At 45.6% G+C, this 11,911-nt stretch overlaps 1 protein-coding gene across 1 annotated transcript in view; it reads right to left on the bottom strand.

Annotated features, from left to right (window-relative positions):
* Positions 1–2,598: 2,598 nt before the first annotated feature.
* LOC118773099 (solute carrier organic anion transporter family member 5A1) overlaps positions 2,599–11,911 on the bottom strand; it is a 44,428-nt gene continuing 35,115 nt past the window's right edge. The window contains exons 5-9 of the mRNA XM_036521857.1: positions 7,971–8,169; positions 5,584–5,743; positions 3,774–4,015; positions 3,618–3,682; positions 2,599–3,148 (exon numbers count right to left, since the gene is read on the bottom strand). Coding sequence (XP_036377750.1) covers positions 2,700–3,148; positions 3,618–3,682; positions 3,774–4,015; positions 5,584–5,743; positions 7,971–8,169 — 1,115 coding nt within the window. The 3' untranslated portion in view covers positions 2,599–2,699. The remainder of the gene's footprint in view (positions 3,149–3,617; positions 3,683–3,773; positions 4,016–5,583; positions 5,744–7,970; positions 8,170–11,911) is intronic.

Raw genomic sequence — 11,911 nt, 5'->3', positions numbered from 1 at the left:
ATTTCACTTTAAAAATATTTACATTATTACTACTCAGATACATGGACTATCGTAACAGTTCCGTTCATAAAGTCCTTTTTACCAAAATACCTTTTCCTTAATGAGGTATTCACAAATTTATGTAATACTGTTTTCACAATTTTGTCATTTAAAATGCAATTCAGACTCAACCATGATCTCTAATGTAAATATCAACTGAAAAATAAATAATGCAATGATCCCATGACTACTCAAGTAAACATGTATTTATAATGATGACATGTACCGATAGTGTGTGTGTGTGTATGTGTGTGTCACTATTGGTAGCTAACATTCAATTGGTTTTATGTTTAAATGTACTCATATGTACATTGTACATTTCATGGGTTCAAAATGATAAAACTACACTCCAAACAATCAGAGATAGTGATGAAGTTGGGCACCTTCACAACAACCCTTAAACACAGGTTTGTGCATAGTTTGGAAAATTCACAGGCTAGAACAGGAGACTTGCCTAACCCGTATTTAAACCAGAGGGCAACAGCTCTGTAATAATTTAGCGGTTTTCCCTGAAGCCAAACGTGGTCAAGCCTTGGTGAAGTTCAGACTCACCACAGGCAAATGAAGGTAGACATGGGCTGTGACATTTGGATTTCATTCAAATATCTGCTGATTGACGCCACTTTTTTTCTGTAATTAAGTCCAAACTTTGAGTCACATGTTCACCATAAATTCTCAACCTGGTACAAACACTTTTTTTTTATTTTCAAACCACTGTATTTACTAATATTTCACCCAGCATTATTCATACACATGGTTTAATATTTTCAGGCGACAAGAAAAAAAAAAACTAAAAAAAAGAACAACTGGCTCTCCATTTAGCCTGTGTGTTTCCATAGTGATGCTTTTGCATATTTATGGAGCAAACTCTGCTTCCTGTCACAGAATAATGTGGTTCAATCACACCGCCGGATTTGTTCCTTGATATCTACGCGTCATGGCCTTTCTGACCAGCAGGGGTCCTCAGTTACCCTCAAATGCTGCAAAATACGCTCAATTCCTACAGTATTATTTTTTTGATGTTCTGTGATGTCATTATAATATGCATGCTTACTGCACTATTGATTAAATGCCAAAATGACTAAGATTTAAATTCTACTTACATCTGATGACCAACCTAGTGGTAGCAGTACCAGTGTTAACACAGCAAATGCTGGAATGACATGATATTGAATGAACGGACTGGTGCCGAGTTAAGAACAAAGCCTGTTTCATGGTTTTAACACTCTTTCTGATGATTCTGTGGATATTGGCTCATAGAAAATTACTTGCATCCATATATGTCAAAGAAAGGCCAATAATTTATCCAAAAAAGGAAATGGACTAAAGCATGAAATTAAAACACAAACTGAATTGAGTTTGGAGTACAATGCATGTACATTTCCAATGGCAAAGAGAAATATCTCAGGTCACCTTGCTCTGAAAGGACAGGTGACTCATTTATTACCGCACATGCTAAGTGGGCTCAGCTGATGTTTTCTTTTGATTTCCTAAATACTTAAAATTCTCATAAAGTGATATTTGCCGCTACTTAGTAAATGCTATAAGACCCAGCTAAATCTATGACCGCAAAATACACATGCTCAGTGTCTTGTATGCAGACTAGGCGGCGGCAGACATTATAACATTACCTGCAGTTTGGGCTGTGTGCACAGCTATGCTTTACTTCAAGCTCCGCAGTGCTAGCACCGGGCTGAGTTTCACACCGCCAACACTATATGGCCTACTCAATTCAGTTCAGACGTACCTCAGAGGCTGCAGTGTGACCTCCAGACCACAAGGTGGAGTGCGCAGCGGAAGGCGGAGCTCTGAAACATGCAACCACAGCCAGTGTGCGTGTACGCTGCATCACACCTCCCCCCTAAGCTCAGCATATCCACAGTATTGTACAGCACATTAACATGGGCCTCACTGAGTTCCCTCAGGACTCTCCCTGTTTGAAATAACACTGATTCCATGGATGACTGTGGCAAAGATAGCAGAACAGGTTGGGACAGGGTGACTTTGTCTCCGGACCGATATGCATGATATGCCTGTCCGCAGTAAACTAAGTGGTGACTGAATGTGGGAATGAAATGTGTACCTCCTTTGTACAGTACTTTGTACAGTACAGCAGTGAGGGGCCGCGGGAGAATAAAGCTTGCATAGTACAGGTTTTCATTTGTGCTTGCGAAGCAGCTTTGTTCAGTCATCATATCCTGTGATGTATGACTGAGTATTTCAGAGTATGTTTCCTCCACATAGCACCATATTACATCTTAAATACATTTTTATCAAAAATGCATTTGGAACTACTGTACTTGCGTTTGGGATATGGGAATCTGACGATATGCGTGAGATATCTTCTCGCTGAGGGTTATGCCGTCCCAAGTTTCGCTCCAAGAAAAAAAAAAAAGACTGAATACAAAAATGAAAAAAAAAACAAAACAAAAAAGCACAATTAGAGTGAGCTGGAAACTGAACGTCAGAAATGAAATGCCTGCTATGCTGAGGTATCCAGCCCTGGACCGGCGGTGCATCGGTGTGGGGGAGGGGGGTGTGTGTTGGGGGGGGGGGGGGGCGGCCTGTCTGGGAGTCGGCCCCGTGTCTGACCGCTTGAGAGTGGAGCGCAGAACAGGAAGGCACATGTCGAGCGGGGCGGCCAGAGGCGTGTCCTGTCCTCAGATGTGGGCGGTGACCTCATCCAGCGAGCGGGCGGGCGGTGTTATTGCTTTGAGGGTGTTCCCGGGGCAGCTCTGGCTGCTGGGGCCCCGGTTGAGGGCCGGGGCCTCGGGCGGCTCCAGGCGGGGGTTGAAGGCCGGGCAGGAGCGAGTCCGGGCGTGGCTCTTCTGGCCGCCCGCGTGGCAGATGAGCTCGCTGACGGTGCCGAGCGGCGAGGCGCGCTGGCGCCAGCGCTCCAGCCGGTCCTCCTTGTATTTGATGGAGTACCAGGTGAGGAAGATGAAGACGAAGCCCACGAACTTCAGGCTGGCGGCCAGCCCGAAGTAGACGAAGCGGAAGGAGGTGACGTCGTACTCCCAGCAGGAGCCGTGGACCCCGCAGTCCTGCTGCCACAGCATGCAGGTGGTGTCGATGACCGCGCCAAAGTAGATGGGCGTCGGAATGTAGGCTGGGGAGAGGAGGCTCAGGGGTTACACCACAACTTACTGTTGACTCCGTATGTGGCTTTTTGCTCGTGTTGTACTCTGCCTCACTTATAAGTCGCTTTGGATAAAAGTGTCAGCCAAATGAATAAATGTAAATGTAAATGTATGCTGCTTTTAAAAAATTACTAGCATTCTGCCCATGGCTAATTCTATTTTACAGTTACAATGGATAACATCTCCACAACGACATGGGACGCCAGCATAAGTGACTTTTTGATTTCAGAACCATATTGTATTGTCATATAATTCCTTAAAAATTACATAAAAATATGCAACAATTAAATTAAAATACAAATGCTATCAATTACTGACCTATCGCATTTCATTCCTCAAACTGGAGATTTTTGGCTCGGGTTTAAGACTTTTGGTTGTGTTGTGCAGTACAAAAAAACAACACTGGGGGGAGCCCTTTCAATTAGAAAAGCAACTCACCAAGCGTTCTTAGAAGAACAAACTGCATTCCCAGTGCAAAAGGTCGTTCCTGCTCTTCTACTGACCTACAGAGGCAAACAGAGAGAGGAAGTGTAAGAGGGAACCGGTGCGTCAAAACCATCACAACAATCTGTGTATAACGTGTGGAGCACGGACCTGAGTGTCACGATAATGGCGGAGGGCTGGGCGCAGGCCGTGATGAGCGTGACGATGAAGAGGAAGATGAGGAAGGGGATGAGCGTGTTGCAGGTGCGGTCGCACTTCCCCGACACGGCGTAGCCGTTCTCGTTCAGGTAGGTCTTGACGATGACGAGCTGGAGCTGGTTGCCCTGGCCTCCCGTGGGCGGGGTGATGACCTGTCTGCTCTGAACGCAGGCACAGTCTGTGTAGTTCCGGATCTGAAAAAGAAAAAAAAAAAAAAAAGTCAGCACTCCTCTTTAAAGGGCTATATACCAGCACTCTATCACACAAACATAACGTAATTTGTATATACAGAATGGAATTGGGTCTGAAACGAAATATAATTATCTAATAATAATAATAATGTAAGCACCAGTGGTGCTTTGATCTGTTCATTCCATTAGGTTATTTTTCATTTATTTAGGTAATGATTTCATATGAGGCAGAAGACAGTTCTAAGAAGTACCATCAATTAGCCAATTCTGATACAGTAACATTTTTTAAATGCAGAATTTATTAAACCATGATGTGTTGTGGGCCTCTCAGGACAACAGAACACAACAGTTTCACTCTTAAGTCTAATATAATGGCATTACCATATAAACTATATGCAATGTACACGCTTGTCCTGAAATCATGGTATATGTTTTGACTCTATGGCGCCAGAGCTACTGCTTGTTTAGTTAAGCATTTTCATTCTAGTGCAAGAGTTAACAATGACAGCTATTTTCTTGCCAAATTTTTGTTTGCTAAAAGTAATCATTTCTCTATGGTTCTTTATCTTTATTTCCAACTTGATCTTCCTGAAACAGGATTGCTGTATATAATTATTGTTCCTCTTGCTGTTCTATTGTATTATTATTCAGATACAAAGTCCAGGGATTGAAAGAGTCGCACAGCAAGAGCTCACGATACACCCTATTCAGTCTGTACCACGATAAAGGGAACAGATCAAACAATAGTCCAAAAGTATGTGGACATCCCTCCTAATTGTTGAGTTCAGGTGTTTCAGCCACACCGATTGTTAACAAGTACATAAAATCAAGCACATAGCCATGCAATCTCCATAGACAAACCTTGGAAGTAGAATGGGTCGTACTGGAGAGCTAAGTGATGTTAAACATGACATGACTCTGGAGCAGTGGAAACATGTTCTCTGGAGTGATGAAACCCCATTGAACACCTTTGGGATGAATTAGAATGCTGATTGTGAGCCAGGCCTTCTCGTCCAACATCAGTGCCTGGCCTCACAAATTCTCTTTAGGCTGAATGGGCACAAATTCCCACAGCCTTCCCAGAAGAGTGGAGGCTGTTAAAGCTGCAAAGGGGGAGGGGGTAGGGGGTCCAACTCCATTTTTTGGGTCCACATCCATGGTTTTGGAATGGGATGTCCAATAAGCTCATATACAGTAGGTCAGGTGTCCACATACTTTTGGCCATATAGTCTACATTTTACAGGCCATCTACCTACAAATGTCATTCCTCTGAATAAACACCTTCCTGGGGCTCTTTGTGATTATTAAATTGTTCCAGAGAACTTAAAAAGATCAAGTTCATAGTGATATACAAAGTAGAGTAATGATAAAGTGATAAAGTAATGGTCAAAGACATACAGCAGGCAAACGTTCAGCTGGCCCACGTTATACCAGAGCCCAGCCATATTAATGTGATGTGTGCTCTCATCTCCCCTCCTGCAGCCCTCAGAAAGCTCCATGTGGGGTACGGTTTGAGGGTGTGCAGGCGAGGCTGGGGGCCCGGCCGGGGGGGGGGGTGCAACAGTACTCACTCCCGTGCTGTCGTTGCCTACGCTGCTGCACCCTGCCAGGCAGGGGTTGAAGTACGTAATGCCGTCGGAGCCGCAGACCGGGGCGTACTCGTGGATCTTACAGCCGCAGTTCACGTTACAGCTGCCCGTCAGGTTCCTGTGCGTCATGGTGAGGGTCGGGCTGCAGGGGGGGGGATGGAGAGGGAGAGAGAGGGGGGGAGCGGGGGAGGGAGACACTGAATAAACACCACCTCCAATGCTGTGGGAACCAGAGGCCAGCCCCACCGGGGCTTTCTCCCTGCAAACACAGCCCAATCAACCGCATCCTCGGTTTATGTTGGATAACCAACAGTGTTCTTTGAAAGAATAGGAATGAAAGCAGCAGTTTAACGTGTTCGGTAAAGCGGAGGGCATTTCACAGATTGGAATTTTTTTTCTGCAAGCTAAGCTGCTGGGTATTTGTAGAAGGCCAGCTTGAAAAAAAACTCTGTCATAAAACACCTCCACCTTTGGAAGACTTAAAAGAAAACATAACCCACCGTTTATGAACAGTACATCACCGTGACACATACATAATGAGGTCTGAAAGGAAATGGGTCCTGCCAAACCCGATGGAAAAGCATTGTGGGAGCGCATCTTATTTCCACAGCGTGCACATATCTCTCTCCCCACAGTGCAACCGCACTGTCCACGCTGCGTGACATTATCAGGTCAGTGATGGATAGAAATCCTCCCTTATGGGGAAAACAGTATCTCTGCACCTCTCTTTTCAGTTAACAACACAAGCCCCTCAAGCTAGCCTTGCGCAACAGTAAGACAGCAACATAAATTGTTCATGAATGGTACCAAATTTCCTCTGGGTGGATCAAGCCATTGCAAACTACCTGAGATCAATCAAAAGATCGATTGATACAGCTCTCTGCTGAGTAAAAATCAAGAATTTTATACAGTCAATGATCCTTTTGAATAAACTATTCAAAATAGATAGATTCTGAACAGAGGTAAATGTGGGTCACACATTTCTCTCATTATGTGCATATGGCACGATGTGTGGTGTGGCTCAACTGATAACCAGCTAGGACAATATTACACCTATGAAGCTCTTTGTTCTGTTTTCCAAGCGTGAAATATTTCCCCTCTTGCGTGTTCCTGCTAGAGCCTGATAACACAAAAGTGAGTAGTTGTTTTCTTTTTCGGTGGCTCTGAAGTGAAATGACCTCCCCCCCTGACACTGCCTGTGGGCCAGCGACAGAAGCATCCTAAACGCTGTTTTTAAGCGATTGAAACAGGTAAGATTCCGCAAGGGTAGAAACGTCAGGCCGAGACGCTGGCTGTCACTCCCAGATTCAGCAAGGTGCAGCGCACCACGTTCAACGGGAAAAGACTGCCCGACCATAACCTGAAGGCTGAAAAGGATGAATACCCTCTCTGTGACTGTGGCTCCGCTCACCGGCAGCTCAGCACAGACCTGCTCTGTGAGAGCGGCCTTAGTGACGTCACCTCCGCGCGGCTGCAGAATTAGTCACCAGGGACCGTAAACGTCTCACTCAGGTAACAGCAGATTGATGTTTCTCGGCAATGGGCCGCTATTGACATTCCACATGCGAGTCCCAGAGGTCTTTTCACCTACCACCACAATGGCCCTTTGGACCGGCGGCCATTTCAGCATCAAACACACCATGCTTCTCAAGGGTCTTTTGTCCAGAAGGTCAGCCAGTGTCACGTGAATAAGGACAGGGGAGGAAGTCTTAACCGCTGCTCTTCTAATCTCTATGGGAACTCAAAGAAGCGCTTTCTATTGGTCGATATGGTAAGGGAGTATGAGAGCCTGTGTTCCACTGTTTAAATCAGCTCAGCGCTGGGATACATTATGGAATACTTTGGAGCTCTGGGCTTAAGGCAGAAGGTCACAATTTAACAAAGCAAACAACCCCCCTGCGCTCGTTAATCATCTGGGGCTATAGGGAGGGCAAAATGAAGACAACCCTCCTCAACTGCAGTCTTCAGGGCCATGAACAAATCATCAGATTAGTATATATATATCTTAATGTTATGTTGTTTCAGCTATTATTAGACTGCATGGGGTTCACACATAGTAGGACCAAACTATTTTCACTTTATTACCATTTTCAGTAGCACATACATTTGGCGAATACATTATAGTAATATAATTCAGCATTATAATACTAGACCACACTATAACACCAGCTAACGACTCTACTAATACTATACTGTTTTAATGCTAAAATACTATGCTATGGCTTTTCAAACAGTTCAGACAAAATGTAAAAGCAGTGATGCACAAAACAGACATAGACAGAGAGGCATGCAGGCTGTTATCCAGTGCTGCAGGGGGGGTGTTGGAGTACAGTGTTTCAGAGGGGGAGGGCCAGGAGGAGGGCTCTTACCCAGTGGTGTAGGGGATGTTGATGCCGCCCAAGTTGATGCTCTCGCAGCCGACGATGAAGAGGGTGGAGAAGCAGAGCAGGGACACGCCACTGCAGATCATGGCCAGCTTAGCAGACTCTCGGGCCCCCAGCTTCAGCTTCTTAATAATGTAGCCCCCGAGGACGATGCCCACCCCGGCACTGGGCACAATGATGACCCCTGGGTCAGGAGGAGAAAGGACGCCGCCATCAGAGATTGAGCTGACCTCACTGGACAAGCAGCTGTCAGGGACAGCTGATGCATACAACCACTGCCTCCCTAACGGAAGCCGCTTCGGAGTGGAAGAGGGACTCACAACAGGGCCGCTATGGGAGTGATGAAATGCAAATTAACAGAGGGGCAAGAATCGTATTAAATTACGCTCATCTTGTTACACACACACACAGACACACAGACACATGCACAAGCACACTCTGAGACACACACACCCACACACACCCCCACACACACACACACACACACCAAGGATAAGCTTAATAGCAGGCTAAGCCTGGCAGTGACAGTGGTGTGTGTCAGCAGCAGAGCGGAGCAGCAGCCTTGGTCAGGCCAGCACACGTGCTCGCGGGAGAGAGTGCTGCTAATTGACAGGATCTGAAAGTCAAAGCTGACTCCTGGCTGTATCGGGTCGGCGTCTAAATCCACGGCTGAACGCGGGATAGTCGCGCACATGCCTGCCCTCCAGACCCCACCCCCCCACCCCTGCACACAGCAGGAAAATAACCTGGGGGGGTGCGCTCGATAGGGTGTCATATGAGAGCAGGGAAATCAAACTGAGCAGAGAAAAGCTCACTGTCCATCTCTGTCCCACATACCAGTATCCACAGAGCACATTGTCTGCCTGACACACCACTATCCTTACACACAATCTGTCCTTCTCCCTCACACACCAGCATGCTTATATGCACTCTGTCTGCCTCTGCCTGACACACCACTATCCTTACACACAGTCTGTCCTTCTCCCTCACACACCAGCATGCTTATACACATTCTGTCCATCTCTCTGCCTGACACAGCAGCATCTTTACCTGCACTCTGTCCATGCGACCCACACACCAGCATCCTTACAAACAGTCTGTCTGTGTGTCTCACACACTGCCATCCTTGCACACACTGTCTGTCGCTCACACTGGTACCCTTACACAATCTGCACCCTGCTCATGATGGCCTCCCGCCTCTCTCCATCTGAGAGACACAGACATCAGATATTTACAGCTTGTGATTATCTCTGAAGTGTATGTGTTTCCATGGCAAAGGACTGTATTATTGGGAGCTCTTCCTGCTGGACACAGGACTGCATTAATCAGTCATGTTCTCACCAAAACACTCCTTCACACTGCAATCAAACAACCACACACATGCATGCTGATGTACAGCTCAAGGCTGTTAGCGCTGGGAAGCATATTCTTTGTTGTTATTATGTTTGATTCAAATTACATCTTCGTGCAAGTGCGTGTAAATATTTCAGAGATGAAAGAACAAAGGCCTGCTTTCATGTCCTGATAAATATAGATTTAGTTTTAATTTACCAGAGTGATGCTCTGGAAACTCACAGCACGGCAGTACTAAACCGGAGCCATTGTTCTGCGTGTTGGCCAGACTCCAACAGAGCTGCAGGAAGATGTCCATACAGTACTACTTTTGTACTGTCTGTGTATGCTACTACAGTCTATTTCTGTAGTGCTGCACTCACTAGCACAGACATTGCTTCTAAAGAGGCCTTCATTATGGCTCTTACATTAGATTACTGGCATTTCACAGACGCTCTTATCCACAGCAACTTACACAGTTAGCACTTTTACATGTTATCCATTTATACAGCTGGATATTTACTGAGGCAATTGTGGGTTAAGTACCTCACCCAAGGCTACAGCAGCAGTGCCAACAGCATTGGGGAATTGAACCGGCAACCCTGCGGCTACAAGCCCTGCTCCTTACCACTGTGCCACGCTGCCGCTCCTTAGAGTTCTTAGAATGGATTAGAATGAAACTGGAGCTCTGCAGGTGAGCATGCTGTGGTTGGCTATAATACGAGTCGTTATTTAAAAGGGGAGACCGTGCTGTCAAGATGTCACCAGAAACACAGCAGGGCAAGCAGTGCTAGTACGTCATTCTGGTGCCACTTTAAGTCTGCTCAATGCAAATAGTCAAGACTATTACCGACTATCACAAAACCGTCACATCACAAAAGGGCACGGTGACAGGAGAAGACTTTCAAATAAAGACAGGTGACGGTGGGAGCCTATACGCTGGAGCTGAAAGTGTTCCCTCGGGAACAAGGCACATTCTCGGTGAATGACACACCGAGCTTCAGGCAGAATGAACCTGAACATTTTTCTCCTTCTTTTCAGAAGAAGAGAACCATCTATGTGCCATTAAAAAAAAAACTATTAAAACAATAATAACTTCATGGGTTAAAAAAAACATGACAGGTCCTCATGAGGCCATTCTTCAGAGCTCTCCATGTATAAGATAAGGCCACTTCTGCACAGTCTGTGATAATTTACATGCTGCATTCTTCCATTTCCCAGGTGCCCATTTATTTTAAGAACTTTTGTATTATTCATTGTTGCTGTATTTCTGTCTTGACGCCGAGTGCAGCCATGCAGCTGTCCTGTGATTGGCTGGGTCAGTCATGGTCCCTCTTGTCAGAAAGGAGGAAAATGTAGAATGTTCACTGGTCACAGTGTTGAAGAATGTTTAGCATTCTAATTCAAACGTCTTTTCCTGGACGGCAACAAAGAGGGCTGTCCTCACCTAGTGCTTTGTGTATATATAGAGTATCACACTGTCAAGGAGTCATAGTAACCATACTATTACTTCGCCATTCTTGCTGTATCCTGGCAACACTCTGAAGTGGCAGAGTCATTACGCACTAAGATCTCCTCATTGCCAAGCGGCCAGGAATTCACACAGACGATATTTTTGAGCACAATAAGAAAGAATATTAATTTCTTCACGGCGCCTTTCAACCAGTAAAGCACTGCGAGCGTTTTTATTCCCCACCATCTTGTAGGATAGACACACAGACAAACAGCAATACTGTGGGATAGACAGGTATTTATTGATCAATTAGTGAATGAGTTGAGGCCAACAATTCTCAATAACATTTTTTTTGCCTTTAGTTTCTCCGGTACAGCTGGATGCCAATGATAACGTAAATATTAACAGAGGAGTATGCATGAGTCATCCCTAACTTAGAGGAGAAAACATTGCTGTCATTCTTACAAGTACACCCTGCTGCTGAGGTGTCTGAAGATAAAAAGCCAAAAAGAGACATACCCCCCCAACCCCAAAACAGTATATTTTCTACAACAATGCAGAAATGTGTCCAGCATTGCAATCGTATTGTTTATACTGTGACAGAAACATAATTAACACACACATTTGTATTAAAATAGTGGATGTGCTGAAGAGTGTAAGCAAATGTTTATGACTCCTGTACTGAAGTAGATGTACAGAAAACCAATGAGCAAGTAACAGATGGCCACCTCACAAGTTACACAAAAATATGGTATAGATAGCTAAGAAAATCACATGTGTCAGGTGAGGCTGACCCCCAGGACCTCAGAGTGACCCTTGTGTAGCAGGTGTCACTGTGGGGCTGTTGTGATGTTTCCGCGGGGATGTGTGTGACTGTGTGTGACTGCGTGTGTCTGCGCTGTCCTGCTCTGAAACGTGAGGCCAGCTGTGTGATCCAGCGGGAGTCTGGAGGCAGTCTGCCCACACACTCGCCAGACAGGGACAGAGCCAGGGAGACGGAGCCTGTCTGAAGCCTTTCCCTCAACCGTCCTCTGACCACACTGGGTTTGGCCACAGTTCTGGAACCATCGTTTTCATAATCGCACTCAATTACAGTGCACTAAAGAATGGCAAAAGCTCACTGTGAATGTAACGGCGTCTC

This window comes from Megalops cyprinoides, chromosome 2 (genome assembly GCF_013368585.1).
Source record: "Megalops cyprinoides isolate fMegCyp1 chromosome 2, fMegCyp1.pri, whole genome shotgun sequence".
Classification (NCBI taxonomy): Eukaryota; Metazoa; Chordata; class Actinopteri; order Elopiformes; family Megalopidae; genus Megalops; species Megalops cyprinoides.
Note: the sequence above shows the minus strand (reverse complement) of the source record. Positions and strands in the feature narration are given on the sequence as shown.